General features: G+C 43.5%; 2 protein-coding genes across 2 annotated transcripts in view; one reads left to right on the top strand and one right to left on the bottom strand.

Moving 5' to 3' along the window:
* The window catches only part of zdhhc9 (zDHHC palmitoyltransferase 9), a 34,289-nt gene extending 24,366 nt beyond the window's left edge, over positions 1 to 9,923 (top strand). The window contains exons 7-9 of the mRNA XM_083652485.1: positions 3,907 to 4,010; positions 4,453 to 4,564; positions 6,366 to 9,923. Coding sequence (XP_083508611.1) covers positions 3,907 to 4,010; positions 4,453 to 4,564; positions 6,366 to 6,605 — 456 coding nt within the window. The 3' untranslated portion in view covers positions 6,606 to 9,923. The remainder of the gene's footprint in view (positions 1 to 3,906; positions 4,011 to 4,452; positions 4,565 to 6,365) is intronic.
* Positions 9,924 to 10,002: 79 nt separating this feature from the next.
* Positions 10,003 to 19,032, bottom strand: sash3 (SAM and SH3 domain containing 3). Its single transcript, XM_083652484.1, has 8 exons — positions 18,859 to 19,032; positions 16,824 to 16,919; positions 15,348 to 15,488; positions 14,577 to 14,715; positions 13,369 to 13,526; positions 12,369 to 12,578; positions 11,957 to 12,101; positions 10,003 to 11,012 (listed from the first exon to the last, which is right to left on the bottom strand). The coding sequence occupies exons 1-8, from the start codon at positions 18,931 to 18,933 to the stop codon at positions 10,729 to 10,731; spliced, it is 1,248 nt and encodes a 415-aa protein (XP_083508610.1). The 5' UTR covers positions 18,934 to 19,032; the 3' UTR covers positions 10,003 to 10,728.
* Between the last annotated feature and the right edge of the window lie 1,693 nt (positions 19,033 to 20,725).

The following is a 20,725-nucleotide window of genomic DNA, read 5'->3' as shown; positions in this document are numbered from 1 at the left end:
TGAATTTGAATGAGTGACAGGTTGTTGCACCAACGAGAGAGTGGTTTGAAAAATGGGCTGTGCCTCCCGCATACTACATAAATGAGTGGGGCTCCCTGATCGCAAAGTCGTTACTGATTGGTGAATGGTGAATCCACCACTCACCAATCACTGGCCAAGATTCTGTGCCCAGTTTGGTGAGAGGAGTGTCCCAGACACAAAGAGAGATCTGCAGCATGCAGTAATGTAGTGTGTCAGCGTAAGAACTCTCGTGGGTCTGGCGTTGAGACTAACTTGGCTATAGCGCACGGCAATCGCCACCTTCGCTTTGGTTCAAGGGCTTCAAGAGAGTGAACTCCAACCCGGAAGTCCTTGATAAAGACTTCAGTGTCAACGTAACTAAGCGTACGCTTCAACCCACCTCATATTGACAGCCATAATAACATTAATAAGACAAATTCATAAGCTCGGCAAATCCATGAGCGAGGGTGACCGTGACATGTTATGTGTCATTAAGGCTGTTTGTCCATGAATCCATCAACATGCACAGATTCAAAATCACATCAAAAGTACAACCCAACTGCAGTCATCTATTAAAGATGGGAGAATTCTCCACAGTGAAGGTATTTTGCCTGTCCTCACTTCAACCCTGCCACCATCACAAATCCATGTTGTGTAGCCAAGCTTTGTTCAAACTTTCTTTGTCCAAACCTTTATTTTATATTCTATCAAGATCCCAAGGGTACCAGAGAAACCAAATATGTCATGCTAAATTACATATAAATGTGTATAAAGGATGTGCAAGATACCGTATCTAGGTTCTTTTTATATTTGTGGTGTTCTGGGTTTGAATATTTTTCACACATTATAAGCTATAGCTTCAATCAAGCAGGTACATACTACACATATATACAGGTACATAATATGTATGTCACAGTAGGTTCAAAGTTAGAACGTGTAGAATATGCATGTGTAACAAATTGTTATAAATTTTCTAACTTTGAAGCTACTTAAGGGGAAAATCAGAGTTCCAGGGGGTGATGGGTTAATTTAAGGTTAGAACTTGAGTTTAGGGTTAAGTTTAGAATTTGGATTAGGTTTAGTTTAGGGTTAAGGTTAGGCATGTAGTGGAGTGTGTTGAGGTTTAGGGAATGAATGTAGTCATTGAAGTTGAACGTCCCCACAAGTATTTCAAACGTGTGTGTCTGTGTGTGTGTGTGTGTGTGTGTGTGTGCGTGTGTGTGCGTGTGTGTGTGTACAGTACATGTTGCATGTCCTCCACGTGGCTGGAAAGGTAAACAGAGATGCTCGGGTGTCACTGTAAACATGGCAAATTTCCAATAGCACAGAGCTGTTTCCGGGGCAACCGCACTGCCTCGGTCCAGGCTGAGGCAACAACATGATCATAAACTGATATAAAAATAAAAACAACGGTCTTTCCTACTTGTAAAATTTATACATCAAATGTTTTTAGTTGCCATTTTTCCCTCCGGTACAGAGTTGGCTATGTTTTCGCCCCTGTTTGTTTGTCAGCAGGATATCTAAAAAAAGTTATGTCGGATTTGCCCGAAAAATAGGTCATGGGCCAACTTAGGAGTGATTAACTTTCCACACCCACTGGCCAAAATAGGGTGTGAGAATTTCCGTGTCCAATCACTGAAAGCACCTAATTTTACAAATGGATTCACCGAACACCACGCCGTGCTCTACTGAGGGCATAATTGTTTGGTAGGGCATTTTGATATGGGCTATTTTTACTGAATTCTAGTTGAAAATGTCAGGAAAAGAAATTTAAAAAATATTTCTGATTTATTTATAGGCTATTACACAATACCTGTTCTGAGTTTCCAAAAATACAAAAAAAGTAAACATTTATATGTATGTGTGTGTGTGTGTGTGTGTGTGTGTGTGTGTGTGTGTGTGTGTGTGTGTGTGTGTATATATGTATATATATATATATATATATATATATATATATATATATTATACACACATATAAACTTAGAAGTATCAAAAAATAGAAAACTATATAACAATAAAACAAACAAATAAAAGCTATAATAAGCTTGCTGTTTGCCAGACCTCCCTCGAAGCAAAATTGACCGGAGGGGTGTTTGCTCTTTCATTTCGCCCATATTTTCTTATTTGATCATTTATTTATCCAGTCCAGCACCGTTGAGACTGAGGATCTCTTACAAGGCAGACAGCAGCAGCAGTCGCATCCTGTTTGAGTTTGAGCCGACATATTGGTCAGTAAATATTTAGAATGCGAACAGCGGCAGTTGGATCGGCGGCAGTTGGTGCCCTGTCTGCTCAGCAGCGGGGTGACGCTGCCTGATGATGATGATGATGATGAAAAGAATATGCACAAATGGCAGCTGCTCAGGGGGTCAAGTGGGTCGCCGGAATAGAACAAAATGGCAGCAGCTGATTACTGACATGAAAGACGCTCCCTGGCTCTATGGGAACGGAGTATTGACTGCTTCAGTATTACCATTGAGTCATTATCTAGTTTCTAGTTCATTGTTAGGCCAGTAATTCTATCAGACTCCACCACACACACACACACACACACACACACACACACACACACACACACACACACACACACACACACACACACACACAAACTCACTGATGAAAAGTAGATGGTGAAGTGATGCAGTTGCATCAAGCCCCAGAGGGAGTAATTTGTGTTGTGTCTGTGTACAGTACCGTCACAGCGTGTACTGTATACTTTATGAGGGAGTAATTTGTGGTGTGCCTGTGTACTAAAGTACCGTCACAGTGTGTGTACTTTATTTGAGGCTTTGTCAGCCCACATCTGACTGCAGTGGCGCTGGCAGGGAGCGCAGAGCAGCAGCAGCAGTGGTGGTGGGAGGTGCTTTACTTTATTGTGATGATTAATTTATAATGCCCTTTTTTCTTTCCTCATGGCTGGCGGATGCATATATATATATATATATATATATATATATATATATATATATATATATATATATATAATACTGTATATATGAGCGATGCAATATGCACCAACCTATAATGTTGCTCCAGGAGCGGGAACAATGCCCGTCATCCTGGCCGCTTCAATATCTGTGATTGGCCTAATAATAGATGCATCGATACCTGCAGGGGCTTGGCCAGCAGCCAGAAATACTGGTGTGGTGTAGAGAGAGAGAGAGGGCGAGGCAGAGAGAGAAAGAGGGCGAGGCAGAGAGAGAGAGGGCGAGGGAGAGAGAGTGAGAGAGAGAGAGAGAGAGAGAAATGAGAAAAAAGATAGTCGGGGAGAAAGGGAGGAACAGCGGTGAAAAAGAGAAGGCACCTTGAGTGCTGTGGCTGGCATGGTCGCTCATGGGGAAGACACAGCTGTGTCCGCAATACACACACACACACCCATGCATGCCATGCATGCATACCAAAGGAACTTGTCATTATACAGTAGTGTATATGCCCTATGAGTAGCCTATTACCTTTATCTGTAGTGTCTAATATTTTATACATGGGCCTGAATATACGTTGTAGCAAGAATAATTTGTCATGGCGGAATCCTGGATATGATTTATCAGATTTATTCAATGAATTATTTATGTGGCTTTAATCTCTGGCTGCCATGCTTTTTCTCCTGGTGTGTTCCCATTAAACCAGGAATTATTAAATCCCTGACAAGATCCCTTTTGTAGGTCAAGCCCAAGCCTGTGGGAACAACATCTAAAAATGGAACTGTGCTTTTGAATAAGGTATAAGCACAAGGAATGTCTTTTAGAAAAGCCAGCCGATCAGTTCGCTCTGTTTGGCGGGCTTGTAAGCGGTCCGGGTGCTCAGCATTAGACACGGTTTGGAATTGGCTGATGGTTTGGTCAAACTATCGGGTTCTCTGCCCCAGTAACGGGGACATCGCGTGTTTTTTTTGTTTTGTTTTTCTAGATCAAAGGCTCGTGGTCAGGGAAGAACAGAGTCCAGAACCCTTACAGCCACAAGAACATCATCAAGAACTGCTGTGAGGTGCTGTGTGGGCCGGCGTACCCGAGGTAAGAGCGTTATAGTTGTGCCAGGGAACTGAAAGTGCACGGAGAGGAGGAAAAGAAATGAGAAGAGAAAACCATGTTAGCAGGCAGGGTACTCCCCCATAACCTTGCTTGCAAGATGGATAACCTCGCGAGATCCAAAGAGATTCTCTAGTGAAACGTAATGTGAAGCTAAACCGTCCATCTGGCAGAGTCAGGTTAACTCCCCCATCCTCACATCTTCACACAGATTCCCATTTAAACCTTTTTACATCAATCAAACCTAAACATATAATCTGTATCTCTGTTGTTTTCTATGCTGACTTTGGCTTTTAGACTGTGATAGCTGCCTGAGGTCATCAGTCAGTTAGCTGTGTATCTGTCCATGTAGCGTCTTTTCTTTTCCATTCTGGTGAATACGGAACAGGATGTTGTTGCTGACTGATAGTCTTGTCTTACTCCCCAGCGTCTTGGACAGAAGAGGCCTGATGCAGGAGGATGCGCTGCCTGCTCCTACCTGTACAACCCCGGTTGGCTTACCCACCTCTGACAGCACCTACCCAGTGCCACAAACCACGGTGCGCCAAGACACAAGAAACACACACACACACACACACACACACACACACCTGTGGCTCTGGCTCTAAAATGGTACCAGCCTGTAAGACACCAAATAGCGCACAGTGAGCGGGCATAAAATAGAGTCTAAACCAATTACAGAGCCCACTGGGGAGAGCGAAGCAGGTGTGTGAGGAAATAAAGTGCTGTGAGTGGAAAGCCTTTTTCCTATCGCACTGACGTTGATAATCCAGGAGCCATTTTGTGCCTCTCTGTGTAGAATCCTTCCAACTGTAATTGAATATATTTTGCTTGGATCCATCATCCCCATGAATAGTGTAACGTTGTCGGTTCTCAAAAATAGAATTAGGCTTGTGTCTAAATGAACCACAACAACAATAGAACCAACTGAGCAAAAAGGTTGTCACTTAGGAAGGTATCAAAATAGGGAGTGGACTCACCTAGCGTGCCGCTCGGCCCAAACAGCAGGTCGGGCTGTGCAGTTAGTGTCACTTGGCCAGCTCAAGCTGGGGTATGGAGGCTAGTCAGGGTTAGCCTCCATGTATTGGCTTTGATGCTGAACAAAAATATCTCAAAACAGGGGGATTAAGAGAAACTAGGAAACAGGTGCGACAGAGAGAATATGGCTTCCGTGATCAGAGTGGCAGAGGAAAATGGCAGAGAGATCCGCTGCTTCCTGCCACATTATATATTATATACATTATATATCCTACTCAAATCCACTCCCACTTCCTAGATGACAACCTTGGCTACGTCATACCAATTAATCAGGGGTAACCACATGTAACGACCTGTGACAATAGCTATATCATTAGATAAGATTGTGCTGAGCGTCAGCAGGGTAGTATGGAGGTAAACGCACTTGTCTACCACCGCAGAGACCCGGGTTCCATTCCCATAATTGGCTGTGTCTGTGGGTGGGAAGCCGGTTGGGTATGAGTCCGGGTCGCCGCAGTAGCACCTCCTCTGGTCGGTCGCGGTGCCTGTTCTGGGGGCAGGGGAACTGGGGGGGAATAGTGTGATCCTCCCATGTACTACACCCTGCTGGTGAAAATCCTCACTGTCAGGCGAAAAGAAGCGGCTGGCGACTGACTGAGGAAACGTGCTAGTCTACCACTCTCCCCAGAGCGGGTGGAGCAATGATCGGGACAGCAGGGGGATAATAATAATAATAATAATAATAATAATAATAATAATAATAATAATAATAATAATAATAATTAAAAGATAAGCTTTTGCTATGCCAACTTTTTCATATTTAAACATGAATCTGGCATCTCTCTTCTCTGTGCAGCCAACAGCTGATGTTGGTATTAAAACATTTTATTGCCACATGCATACAGTACTGCAGGACCTCATATTGTTCAGTTTTAGATGATTTAAGTGGTTAGGGAAGATCCAGTCACTGTTAATTTAATTTGGAGCACTTATTCTAGCACAATTGAATTAGAGAATAGAAAGCAGCTCACTACAACAGGTGCCTGAGGCGATGGCCTTGATTTCAAAGAAAGAAGCTTCGGCACACTGTCTCCAACCCAAGTTTTACATTTAACAATAAAGCAGAACTTGCATTGGAGCCAGTGTGCAGAAGCGTTTTTTTTCTTTGAAAGCATGATTGAATTAAGAATGAGTGTATATCATTGATTTTAGCCATTTGGATAGGCCATATTGTGCCTTAGCCACAGCTACTGTTATTGTTTTTGTATCCATTTGTTTTCATTTGTGTGATTCCTGCTGTGGTTCCGGTCTTCAGTAGTAGTTGCATTTGCCTCGTTTCAGCACGCAATTCTCTGCCTACAGAAAACCACAGCTCCACTCATCCCCAACGAGCACACACCTGACGACGCCAAGCCGAGAATCGACTCCTCAACAGAGAGGACCTCCTCAACAGACAGGACCTCCTCGATAGAGAAGACCTCCTCAATAGAGAAGACCTGCTCCTCCCCCGATGAGGAGGAGTCGCCCGTTCCCAAGCTGCCGCCGCTGGCTTCGCCCGAGACCGACGCAGATACCTCCATCATCAAAGACAAGGCCCACTAGCTGCGTGAAGGGGGCGGTCTTCCACCCAGCCCCTCCTCCAGCCTCCCGCTTGGTCAGGAGGTGGAACATTATTAATCAATGTCTGATTACTGTGCGGGTGACTCGGTTACATTTCGACTCCTGCTCTACATTCCACCTGAAAGGCGGAGTTACAGTTGCAGCCCCCTTTTCTCCCAACCAGGGCCTGTGGAGCTGTTTGATTGACAGTCGCTCCTGTGGGAAGGGGCGTGATCTAATTCAGCTTCCCTCTGTCCTCTGAACATTGCATGGAAAGACCCACAGGGGGAGAAACTGCTGGAAGAACACACACACAACACCCCCGCAGGTCGCCCGTGGGCTCGCTCTGACTGTCAGTGCTACTTTCACTTTATTTAATATAGCATAATGACATTTATTGTGAGAGGCCAGTTCAAATATACTCTTAGGATTGCAAGTGTCTGACAAAGACAATATTCCTTCTGGACATGTGTAAATGTTGGATCATGCATACGGTCAGATTTCAGTTTATCCAGTGCACACATTACATGCCCTATGCAATTCATGGGAAAAGGCTGACCAAGCAGCCTTTTTGACACGTGTGGATACAAGAGTTGCACCTACAGTCGTGAGCATCAGTCTGTCGGCACACAATGATGTCTTGGTAGCGGAAGAACATGCAAATCCTCCACTGAGATTGAAAGGAAATATCTCACAAGCTCCCTCCAGTCACATCACAGTCTACCTTGTATTCTGATATTGCTGCATCCAGTACTGTTGTTATTTGATCTCTTTTTTTTATCGACTTAATCCAGATCAATGACCGTCCTTCCATTTTTATACCGTCAGAGGTGCAGAGTGGCGTCAGGGCTCTGAAATGGTCGTTGTCTGGAAGACTGTAGAGTTTGTACAGTACAGTCTTGTATCCAGGAGACACTTTGCCAGTGTCCCAGTGTGTCTGAGGGAAAAGTGTCCCAGTGTGTCTGAGGGAAAAGTGTCCCAGTGTGTCTGAGGGAAAAGGCCTGCTTGCTGTTGATAGTAGACACTATAGTAACAGTGCCTTATCGTAAACAGTTGCACTATCGTATGCAACTAAAGGTCAACTAACAGAGAACCCCCTCAACTCCGTTCAAACCAGAGATACATACAGTGTTTCATGAGGTAATGTCACCGTTTATACACTACCAATTAGACTATGAGAGGCAAAAATAATAATAAGCAAAGCCATTGTTGACTTGTACATAGTTTAAAGTAGGTATAGATGTGCTAAAAGCAGCTGATGGGTGAGCACAGGTGGCAGCCATGTTCATTTTGAGAGAGTTTGTGGGCCAGTGTTAAAGGGCCACTTTGTCGATTTTCAACCAACTTTGTATCATTACAAAATCAGTAGTATGCAAATGACCAATGTTTAACTTCCTCTGGATCTTGCCTGGACCCAGAGCTCCCCGTTCATTCACAGAACTTCCGGGTCCAAATGATGTCATATGGAGCAATTCTTCTTCTTCTTATGGCTTTCCGGCAGCCTGGATGCCTTGCGGCACATTGCTGCCTCTCACAGTTAGGGAATATTCTTCCTCTTCTCACCCAGACACAATTGTATGAGTTTGCCCAAACACAACCCTCTGTATTTCATCTATCTCTGGTTCAGATACACCCACCTCACCCATATAGAGCAAATGTGCCATGGTGTCACTATTACTGTCACGATTTACTATTACTATCACTATCACTATTGTTCTTTCTACCTTCGTTTGCAGAACGTCCTTGTCCAAATGACATCATTGTGACATCACTTGAACCAGGAGGTTCTGTGAATGAACGGGGAGCTCTCGGTCCAGGCAAGATGGAGGGAAGTTCAACTTTGTTCATTACCGATTTTGCAATGATACAAAACTGGTTGAAAATCGACAGTGTCCCTTTAATGATTGTGCCTGTGAGCTTGAACACCTCCTGCAAATCACGTCACAGCTCACGATCCGCTCTCTTCCTGCTGCCCTGTCTCCCCTCTCTTGTCTCACAATAAAACAGCTGCTTTGGAAAAAAGAATCTCTCATATTCAAACCCTGCTCTCTCCTCTCCTTGCACACTTGCTGTGAGTTATCCCTGTATTCCAAGAGGAAGGCAGAGAGGTGTATGTTTATCCTTCTTTTTCCACACAACTGCGTGCTTTCTTTGCGTCAAATGGAGCACGGCATTTATCGAGGATTGAGAATTTTGTTTGGGTCACACAGATTGCTGGAGGGGATTCACGAAGATGAGGAGAGACAGTCCAGATAACCCTAAGTGTTTTAAGTGATGCTAGTTGGTAGCGAGAGTTTGTATTAGTCATTGTGTTGTATGCAAGACCAGAGTTAATGTTTGTGAAATATACTTGTATAGAAACTCTAGTATATCACCAGTGTCATTATTGATTATTAGACCCTGAGATCTGCCCGAGACCATTTACTGAACACACAGCAGAGCCACAGTTATTGTAACTCGTAAAGAATTCAATTAAACTCCAAAAATATTGGCTGCATTGCTACTATATAGTGTGAATTAAATTAATTAAGCAGTGCTGAAAATGTCAGCTGCTAGGAGTGATGACAGCTGTGTTATTATTTATTTTTATCAACAACACTGGAAACAATTTGTTGAGAATAAAGACTGAGAATGGATGCTTTTAGACAATGAAAGGTTATCCATATTAGATATCCATATTTATTTTCACTATACTTGGATAGTTAAGAACCTGGAGAGAAAACCCAACAGGTTTCCTTAGAAAGATACAGTAAAATGGCTGACCGTATCATTTCTGTGAAGTGTCATTTGTGAAGGTTTGATTTCCGATGAGCAGTACTAACACAAAATCAACCTTTAAAGCTGAATTTAGTGGGTTTTCATTCTGGAAAAGGTTTTTTGAAGACAGTTTTAGTCGACTTCATGGCTTTGCATTGCTGTCACCGAAAAGCAAGAATGTAGATCGATTGTCCATAAAAGATGGGATGTTTGTGTTGAATTCCAGTGTATGGTGGTTTTAAAGTCAATTTTATTGGGACTATTGGACCTTAGCTATCAGCACTGTGGGTTCACAGTTCTGACCGAGGTGACTGTAGCCTGTCAAGTTGGGCTCCAGAAGAACTCAACATTTGCATAACATTTAGAGTTATGATTTTAATGTTAAAATGACATGACGGGGTCAGATCTGAATGCTCTGATCGATCTATTACATTGCATCATGTATACAGATACAGTACTATACCATTGATGGGACTTATTTATGTTCACTTTGTTTAGTAATAACACTGTGATTATATGTATTTCATTCAATTTACTTCACTTCTTTTTACATGATCGATGTGTCTGGTAAATAAACAATATTGTATTATTATTTCATGTCTCGTGCTTGCATTGATTGAATTATGACATTTGCGATGTTATCAAGATGAGATGAGACTTACGGAATGATATTTTATTCAAATTCTATTTACAGCAAAGTCAACACCCTCACAACATCCTCATGCATGAAATGTAACCGAAATCAAACATTTCAAACAGAATGGAAAAAGTCAACTAAAATGTAGCACTTTGGCAATTCTGCTGACAAACAAGGTATTTATATTTACAAATAACCAAAAATGGGAGATGAAAACATTTTACATTCATATTTGAAAGAGACATTTTTAAGATACAATTTAATTTTAAGATGTAACAAAAAGAAGGAAAGCGTTTGAAAAGCTTGAACGTAACGATCTCAAACAGTAAAGACATCTTACATTGTCATACCTCAGCAGGAACTAACCACCAAGCAACATCTCGTTCAATAAGTCATCTTGTACAAACTCTATGATAACAACATATTATTTCAGAACAATGTACTCTGGTGTGAAAGATGAAGAGAAATTGTGCTGCTTGAACCACCCAGGTTTGACTCCTAGCCATACCAGGCAAGTGACCTCTCAGCCAGGATCACAGAGAATACAACCCTACTGTTCTGCAAATGAGGAACCTGACGCAAGTTCGTGTTTTATCCTTACATTATGCTTCCATCCACACTGCTCTCTTATAATGAAGAGCCGGAGTTCTTTGGTTAATGGCATGACATATCCTGAGAAATTCTGAGGACCCGCGAATGAATAAAGTTCCAGTGCTTCCCCCATCTCACTTCTCAAGAGCCTTCATCCACTGTCAGCTGCTGCAGCTCCTCCTGCACAGAGTGCAGCTGGTCTGTTTGGTCCTCCTCTGGCTCCCCTGAGTCCTCCTCTTGCTTCTCTGCCTCTGGCTTCTTCTCCTCTGGTTGCTCATGCTGGACGACGACCGCCTCCTCCTCTGTCTTTGGTTCCTCACGGCCGTTCTCCAGGTTCTCCGAGCTCTCAAAGCAGCCGGAATCCCTCGGCTCCTTGGAGCTGTCCCCGGATCGCTCCTCCTCATCTGGGTCTGACTCATCGTCAGCTGAATGGGGCAAAGACAGACGCAGTTGAAAACAGAATAGCTTGGCAATACATACTTTGTATACGGTGTAATTGATATATTTGTATGTATTGCTTGTCATTTTATATTGTGGTTTTGTGTGGAATTTTTGTTTGCTGCCCTCTTGGTCAGGGCACTCTTGCAAAAGAGATGAACATCTCAATGGGACTCACCTACAGTATATAGTTAAATAAAGGAGAAATAATAATAATAAAAAGAAACATCCAATTCCTTAATCCATCCTAAGCCCTAATATGTCCTCTTATCCTGCTCAAATGCTTCAGAGAGAGAATTTAAGGTCAGGTTGTGTAAAGCTGTAAACAAACAGGGCACGTCTAATCCTCTAATTCATCCTGCTTAATATGCTTATTAAAATCACATAAAAGCGCCGGTATTCTCTGCTCAATGTCTTCTGATCGGAGTCATTTCTTGTGTAATTAACATAGGGAAGTGTGTTACCACAGCTAACTGCAACGCTAACGGGCATCTATAAACTGTATTCAGAGTATAGCCATTGCTCCAGGAGAGGTGTTAGAACTGCACCTAATTACTTGTCTGGAAGGCAAACGAGCTCAGATATCAAAGCCTTTCTGAGGACAAAATAGGCTTTTCCTACAAGTGAGCGTAACTGCAAACAGTGAGTGGCGTGTTAGTGAGCCGTATAAAAGGTACCTTTTAGTTGAGGCAGAAAAAATGTGATGCTACCTGAAAGCATACCCCAAAGACACACACACACACTGCCTGAACCTGACGCCTGAGTGTCGACTGTCGAGTAACATTATTGGGACATCATACGCTTTGATTGAGAGCTTAGATTAGAAGGAGTTTATTCATTGCTAGCCTGGGGGAAAGGATCATTATGATAGATTATGGGCAGTGCAGAGTTGTATGACTGTGTGAATGTGGTAGCTGGACGTGAAACTTACAGTCTCTCATCAGTTCAGTGGCGTTGAGGATCTTGTTGCGCTGTTCTTGGTTGGTGATGTTCAGCTCGTTGAGGTGAGACTCCTTCAGCCCTCTGAAATCCTCCAGGCTCTGGAAACCATGCATGGACAGCAACGAGCCCAGCTCCTGAAACACACAAGACGATTACATTCACACAAATAGGGTTTAGAGAGAGATGCATTTTGTAACAGTTCAAAGATGTGGTCTATAAAGGTGACTAGAAGTATGTGGATGATGGCAACCATCACAGCAGGTAGTTATACTGTATCAGGTGTTAGCTGACCTACAAATCATATCTAGCAATACAAAATAGTGTCAGATTTGGTTTAGGGAGATCATCTGGACTACATTAGGGGTCCCTGATATGGAAAAGGTTGAGAATCACTGTCTTACGGTCAGGCCGATGCTCTCCAACACTTCCTCCAGGGTTTTGGGTTTGTCTTTGGATCGGTTGTTGCTGTGGTTGCGTTTCCTCCGGACCGGGGGGCTCTCGTCAGGCAAAATGTTGACGTAGATGAACTTGAAGGAGCCCACCTTAGTGTTGAGCTTCCCTGTCCAGGTCCCCACCGGGGGCTTCTCAATGATGTAGATGATGTCACCTTTCTGTAAGAGAGGTGATGCATGAGTACCTCAGCTTAGATGTTAGGATGATGTCACCAAATCCCTATGAGTCCTGAACCAGGCTGAATGAATAATTAAATGCATGCCGCCTATAACATCAATACTATTCCAGGGTTTATAAAAGTCTGCACCCATCAGAGTTAATTTGACAGTTTTGGTGTGTGTGTGTGTGTGTGTGTGTGTGTGTGTGTGTGTGTGTGTGTGTGTGTGTGTGTGTGTGTGTGTGTGTGTGTGTGTGTGTGTGTGTGTGTGGGCATGCGTCCGTGCGCGTGTCTGTGTGTGTGCGCGTGTGCGTGTGTGTTGCCCTGTGCTCTGTGGAGCAACATCTCTCCAAGTAACACTTGTCAACACAAAATAATTGAGTGTGACTGAAGAAGTCACACTTATTACCATGAGGTAATTCCCCCTTCCAGCTTGCATGTCACATATGAGCAAAACTACAGACTATTTTCATCCTTTTGCTCATGGTATAGCATTGTATAATTCGCACTTCAGTGACCGAATCACTACAGGAAAAATTATGCTGTTTCTCAAACAAGTAGTCAGTAATGGGCCATGTTGTTAACCTGATGCTGCCAGATGGGGGCAGTATTGTTATCACAACAAGACAATACCGCCCCCATCTGGCAGCATCAGGTTACCATCTTGTGCCTTCATGAATGATAATCAGAGTGGCCCTTTTTGTTTCACTCTAACAAGCTCCCTGGGGAACGGCTTGACAAGACAGAAGAGGCCGAGGGGGCTGAAGCAGAGGATTTCCCTCGGGACTCACTTGGAGTTTGAGCGACTCCACATCGTACGGGCTGGGGATGAAGTCAGTGTGGACCAGCGCGCGGCCACAGAAGGGTCCGGTGTAGGCTTGGCCGTTCTCCTCCAGCCTCATGCTGTCTCTCTGGCAGTAACCGCTGTCCAAGCTCTGTCTGTCACCACCTGAGACACACACACACACACACACACACACACACACATGCAGATTCACTCTCATGTTCAGTAACTCCAAACTCGTACTCAGGAACTGTGGACTCGTACTCAGGTAATGGGGACTCAACTCGGACTCTTCTTTGGTGACTCGGACTTGGACTCTCATAACGGACAAGCCCGTCTTTTATTGTCACACGAACACCACAATACATGCATGCGGCCACAACACACTCATGCTGACGGTGGCCGGTGAAAAGTGTCCTCTGCATTTAACCCATCCAGGCATGTCCTTTTCTCCGAGGGGCAGGCCAGGAGCAGTGGTCGCTTTCTCGTACAGCGCCCGGGGACCAACTTTGGATGTTGTCGTCACTGGTCGGATGACGATGACAATCTGATCTTCTGCATGTTTTTAGTGGGGGGTTATATACGGAGGAACTCCCTGGGGGGTACGGGGAGAACATGCAAACTCCACACAGAGAGAAAGGCCCTTACGACGAGATAACCCACCTGGGCAGTGGGCACTGAAGATATGGGGGGGAACACAACCACAGCGCTCACAGTGTCCCAGGCGAGAATCGAACTCAGGACCTTCTAACTGTGAGGCGACAGCGCTACCGACTGCGCCACCGTACCCCCCGACTGCGCCACTATACCGCCACTCAAGACTCAAATCGAACTTGAGATATAATGACTTTACTACAACACATTCACATTGCAGGACTACTACTAATACTACTACTACTAATACATTTTATTTGTATAGTAAGCTTCAAGAAACTCTCGACACTTTACACGAAATATGAGCATAAATAAAAACAGTGTACAAATACAAAGTAAGAAACTATACTAAAACCAACTACTACATAAAAAATAAATAACAGTAGTGCTCAGTAATGAAGTCAATAAAACAAAAAGGGAAAATATAGAAATAAGGTGGAGGAAGAAAGTCAGATCTTTGAACATACTCGTCAACTTATTTACTTTAAAATCAAGCTTATATGCTAATTTTTACTTGCAAACAGTGATGTGAGGTGTTTGTAGAATGGCGGGGCGACTTACTGCCAGAGAGCTGGCGGGTGACGGGGTAGGGTGTGGTGTCCCCTGATCCTGTGGAGCACACAGACGTCCTCTGTCCCGCACACAGGTCTGGGAGACAGTCACTGACAGGAGAGAGGGAGCACTCCTCACCACTCTCCACCTGCAAGCACAAAGGAAAAGCATGAGGGTGCATTCACTTTCAATTCACTCAGTTAAAAATGTTAATTGGAAGTGCAATTAATTCACATACTAATGATGCTACAGGTCTCTTTCTCCTGAGCCTGATTTATTATAATGATGTGATACCTTCTGATCCCTGTAAGGAAATGATCTTTTAGCTTTTTCACTCCCTACAAACTAATCCAACCTGTTGCCCTTAAATCTAGCTGTACATATAAGAATCTTTTTATGGAAAAGCGTTTCCAGTTTTACCATTTATTTTTAATTAATTGAATCAAGTGAATTGTTCCAAACCCTGCTAACAGCTGAGACTCATCCTGCCTTTGTTTCGACAATACAATGCACAAGTTTGTCCAATAGGTGGAGCCAATTTCTATCGTTTGTGACAGCCTTCTTCCTATTTCAGGTGGTGTTTACATACTGTACTGTGTGTGCTGTAACTGTCTTCATAAAAGCTATGCTGTGTTTCTGTATAGGTAAAAATCTATAGTTCAACTATATATCATAGATAGCATTTTGCAGTGTATAAATGTATGAATTGTTATGAGTTGAACTGTAAAATATTATGATATTCATCGAGGAAAGTGTTTAAGGCTTTGTTAAAGGCTTTACCCCCTCCTCAGCCAGGGCCTTCTGCATTCTCTTGGATGTTTTGCGCGTCATGGTACGTGAGATGACGTTGCGCCATGTCTTGCCAAGCTTGCTGCCACTTTTCACAGCTTCCTCTGCTGTCACGCCCTCTGCTGCCATCACCTGGGATCACAGTTATGGTCATCATTGAGAGCATTTCTCTAATCAAATTGAGTGCATTTTAATCAGTCACACACATGCAAACAGTTTCAAAAAGGCTATTTGGCATAAATTAGAGAGAGCCTATGCAGTGTTGAATTAGTGTGTGTTTTTCATCAGCAGGTTTAGATAGAAAACAGCACGATGGGTACACACACTGCTTTAATTTCTTTTGGAAATACTTGTACAGTAGCCTACAGCACCTTGTTGTTTTTAAGTGTTAACACAAGCCACAAAAGCTATAGGCCCCGTGGTAACTGAGTTGGCATTCACACATTGTTTATGACCACAAAGACGCGCAGGCACGCACATGCATGCACACGCGTGCGCGCGCGCGCGCACACACACACACACACACACACACACGCACACACACACATGCACACACACATGCACACACACACACACACACACACACACACACACACACACACACACACACACACACACACACACACACACACACACTTCTGTGACCACACTCACAGTCTCACAGTTTGTCCGTGTTACCAGAGATAACTCGATGGCTGTGTGAACCCAATGACTCTGGGCTCAGACGTGAAGGCTATAATGCGATCAGTTCTTTATGAGACAGTTTATGAGGCAAATGAGACTGTCAGCTAGTGTGCGTCTGTGACAGACATCCTGTCTGGGTGCCACTGTCATCCGGCTTCAGCATCAACATCATCATCTTTCTTACTTCCCCTCTTCTTCTAAACCCCATTCACGTACTTGTCCTCCGATTTCCAGTCATGGCATGCGCAATCCTGTTAGCAACTTCAGTCTCTGTCAATTTCAATATTTGCGAGCAACATCCACCTGTATTTCAGGAAGTAGTAACTGTGCACTTCTGTAATGGCCCGGAACCGTGCCCGGAACTCATAAACTAATTTCTGCTCTCACCTTGTGCCACTTCTGCCCAAGTGTGGGAAAAGTGTGATTTTGAGGCTGGGTGCGGCAGTCACACAGTGATCCACACGGCCTCCACTGAGGAACAATATGATAACATCTCTGTATACATGTAGGAACTGACACGACATCCAGAGGAACTCAAAACGCAAGGGTGATAAAATAGCTTCTACTTCTCAAAAAGGCACACATGTCTAACCATCTGTTTGTGTGTGTGTGTGTGTGTGTGTGTGTGTGTGTGTGTGTGTGTGTGTGTGTGTGTGTGTGTGTGTGTGTGTGTGTGTGTGTGTGTGTGTGTGTGTGTGTGTGTGTGTGTGTGTTCCTGTTTGAGAGGAACAACAAGTGACGAATGAGTGAGTAAATGTGTGACAGTGCAACAATCCAACTTACTGCCTCATCCAAGACGAACTCCTTATCTGTCACAACGGGAGAGTTGGGTTTGTGCTTCATGAAGTCCTTGAAGCTGCTGGACCTTTGCAGGCTGAGCTGGAAACACATTGTCAATTGCATTTGGTTTAAACTCACAAACACAAGGTCCAGGGAAGCATACACTCGCTATAGAGCTGAAATATGAGGGCAGTAACAAAAGTAAAGAGTCAACAATGCATCGTAGTAAATCATCTCTGTAATACACACGCCTTACCACAAGGCGGCAAGTGTAAACATTTAAGCTGTACGAGTCAAAACAGCCTGCAGAAATAGGCAGTCAGGCAGTTTTGTGGTGCTTTTTAGTCGAACTTTACATCTTGGATCATGCTGGTCCTTATCTCCCCAAACGTGTTCATAGATTGAATCTTTAGCTGGATTAGTCAGAAGAGCCACTGCCTGCCTGGGCCTTCCATCGCACAGTTATCAAAAGGTTATGAAGAGGCATGAATGTGGATCAGTGCTCCTGCTGCAGATGGTGGCTTGTTTCTGAAAGTCCTGTGTAGTAGTTGTAGCAGCACAAAGGAAACGATGCATGGGCGAAGCGCAAGACAATTCCCCTGCTATCACAGATAGTTAGTGTTCAGAAGACAGAGTAAAGGCTCCCATGACAAGATGATATATGAAGTGGCTTTCAAAACAGACACAGACACAGGCAATGATCAAATGAGTTACAAATGACAGAAGCCACCATCTGCTGCTATTTTTAGTGTGGATATAAAAGAAGAAGGAGAGGAGGCTAATTGCAGAAACTGGTCTAAGCCTTTGACTGTTGTATTAGAAGTTCTCAGTCTGATTAGTGTTACTTGCCTAAAAACACTAATCTAAAACACAAATGACTTATTTTGAGCCAAAGCCAACGTTTTGGTCTGTATTTATGCAACTGGCCTCTGGAGTCAAGACTGTGCAGAGTAGAGTTTCGACTAAGTTCTTAGGTATGATTTTCCATGTAACCACATCACCTTATCTCAAACCATCCTTCTTCTTGGTTGAAACCACACAGGAAGCAGGCACAGCTTGAGCAACTGCTGCCGACCAATCATTGCAGACATGCAGCCAGCCTTGGTGTCTGACAGTCTGTGTCTGCATCTCGGCTGAACGATTAAACCACCAACACACCCCAGGGAACAATTGCTATTATTATGAGGCAATGTTGCAGGAGAATGATTATTTTCCCTGTCATAATTCTCCTCCCTGAAAACCTATGAATCTTTCAAATCAGTCAATTCTTGCTGGTGAGAATTACTGTATGTGTGTTGATGGGATGATGGTTGAGAAGAAAGGTAATGAGATGTGTAATGATAAGATCTGAAACACAAAAGCTGTGTGGATGGAAAACAATGGGGCACTCATGGTGTCAAGGCGTAGGAGGCTATAGCGCTGATCCTGGCAGCCAGAGACGAAGGAGCTTAAGCCACAAAACATCTTCTGACTCAAATGACATCTGTAGCAGTGACTCACTCAACCATAGTAGAGGAACCTAACTTTTCTAAGAGTGCATGTTTGAAATTGAAGCCTCTTTTTGTTGGGGGTGGGAGGGGGGGGGGTAGTTGAACCTTGCTAAGCCTTAAGTTTCATTATAGGTTTTGTTGTTCAGCTTCACCGCAAAGGTTGGAGTGGCACATCCTGTGAAAACGAGCTGCACAAAGACAGACTGTATGTGTGTTGCATTGCATTGCAAACATCGTCACTTAAAGGAACAGTTCCCCAAAAATGGAAATTCGGTCATCATCTGGTCACACTCATGCCAGTTGACCAATGACCATTGACTTCAGTACAGTACAACTGTCAAAGTCAAAGGTGACTGGTTTTCTCTCGAGTTGTGCTGTAACCGCCCTGTGTGTTATACGAACAAACTTCACTTGTTTCAACAGGAATGAGGGTGATTCTTCCCAATCACACCAATCAATCAATCCCTTAATATGCCTCTTTATAAAGGCTCATCTTGTGCAGGTTCACTTTACCTTCTTTAACCCTTAAAAACACAAACCTTACTCACCTTCTTCTTCTGCCCCTGCTCTTTCTTCTGCACCTGCTCCTTCTCCGAAGCATTGGAAGGTCGTCGCCTCAACATCTTCTTCTTCTGTGGTCCTCGCACCTCTGTGGCAAAACGCTGTTGAAGTAAATCAATCGATAAGGGTTTCTGTCACTCTGGAGTCACAGCCGATGTACTCAGATTATAAAACAGAGGAAGACAGAACTCTCCTCCTTTGCAGCGGAGCGCAACGCAGAGACTGAGAGGAAGTCACATGGCTACACAGGAACTATATAAAAGGCAAACCCTGTTTTTGGAGCTCTGCTTTTACACACCGTCTGCTCTTTCACAGGGTTTGTTATTTCTCAGTCTTCTTGCGCGCCAATAGGTTCTATGGCTCAATACTACACAATAATCCACTCGCACGACACAGTTCAGCAGAATGTCATTACCAACTGATGTTTTCACACAATCAGTTTGAACAGTACAGTTGTTAACCGACAATGTATATTTAAAATATTTAAAGCCAATGCAGGCCAAAGACTAAAACAATTAATACAATAAATAAATAAAATAATGCATATCCCACACTGGTCATTTTTTGGTATAGTGTAATAAAAAAAATGATCATGTGGATTTCATATTCTTCAGTCAGATAATACAGTAACTGTGCTGCTAGCCTAAGGAGAGAATCATCAAGTAAGATAAGTTGTTTACAAAGCATTTAATCCTCTAAACCATGCTACAGTATCAAGATGTTGTACATGAGATCCCACGCAAGGGGTCTGAGAGAAACCAGCCGGGTGGGTCACCCGTCATCCCTAACCTTGTCAAGGTAGGCCAGAAACGGGTTCCAGATAGTTGAACATTTCTTAAGTGAGTGGGGCCCCCGGATACCTGAGTCTCCCCATACATATCATGTCAACCACAGCTGAAAAGAAGGTGGAGAGGGGGACTTCCATTCCTTCAGAATTAGTTTCTTTGCAACAGTCGTCCCGTGTCAGAGACTGTTGCACAGCCGTAGGGAGGAGCAGAGAGGATTCTGAGCAGCCAAAGATGGCGAGTTCCGCCTCCGGCTGAAGGGTTATTTTATAGGCCTTAGAGTACCAGTCAAATATTTTGGCCCAGAATCTGGATAGTGAAGGGCAAAACCAAAAAGCATGGGACAGTGTGCCCTCTGACACCTATCACATAGTGATGAGAGAGAAGGGACTATCTTGTGCAACCTATGCTTGGAATAATGAAGCCATTATGCTTTTGACTTCAGCAGAATGTTGAACTGAATTTGCTGGCAGGCAACATTGAATCATGCAACGCTGCAGCTCGTTGCTTAGTCATACTCCACATATGAACACCTATTTCGTATGGGAACTGAGGTGCAGAAGTGAAATATATGTAATGATGATATATTATTTAGAAACTCAGTAATGGCCTTATGACAGCTGCAGCGGAAGCCTGCATATACCAAAATCATAAACTGGCAGATAAATCAAAGACAGGCTAGCACATCCAACTGTGGATGTATAGATGGGAAAAGTGGTTTCTGAGATAGTAAAAATGAGATGCAGGGTGATTCAGAAACCCATGTTCACATTATAATAACAACCAAAAATAGACAAATAAGCAGAAAACAACTTGAGTGACCCATACTGTAGAAATGTGCATATTTTTTGCATGCACACACTCAGTGTAGGTAGGCTGTAGAGAAAAGCAAGCATTAGTAAGAAAACCAGAGGGAAGTAGAAGGTAAGTTGAATTTAACTTGTTATTTTCGTGTGGCAGCACACCACATAAGAAGATGCCCTATTTTTGTTTCCTGTCGCTCTCTCTGTCGTAGCTAATCCTTCTGCACATCTTAGAGGTACCAAATTATGAAGAAAAAAGTTATGCA

Source organism: Poromitra crassiceps (genome assembly GCF_964638095.1).
Source record: "Poromitra crassiceps genome assembly, chromosome: 15".
Classification (NCBI taxonomy): Eukaryota; Metazoa; Chordata; class Actinopteri; order Beryciformes; family Melamphaidae; genus Poromitra; species Poromitra crassiceps.
This window is presented reverse-complemented; position numbering and strand designations above follow the sequence as displayed.

What these genes read in the sequence shown, in the direction of transcription:
- sash3 (XM_083652484.1), bottom strand. Translation starts at nt 18,933, where the DNA reads ATGTTGAGGCGACGACCTTCCAATGCTTCGGAGAAGGAGCAGGTGCAG. An exon ending in AGCAGGGGCAGAAGAAGAAG is followed by an intron (nt 16,920 to 18,858) that starts GTGAGTAAGGTT and finishes ATGTGTTTCCAG; the next exon opens with CTCAGCCTGCAAAGGTCCAG. An exon ending in CACTGAACTGATGAGAGACT is followed by an intron (nt 11,013 to 11,956) that starts GTAAGTTTCACG and finishes TGCCCCATTCAG; the next exon opens with CTGACGATGAGTCAGACCCA.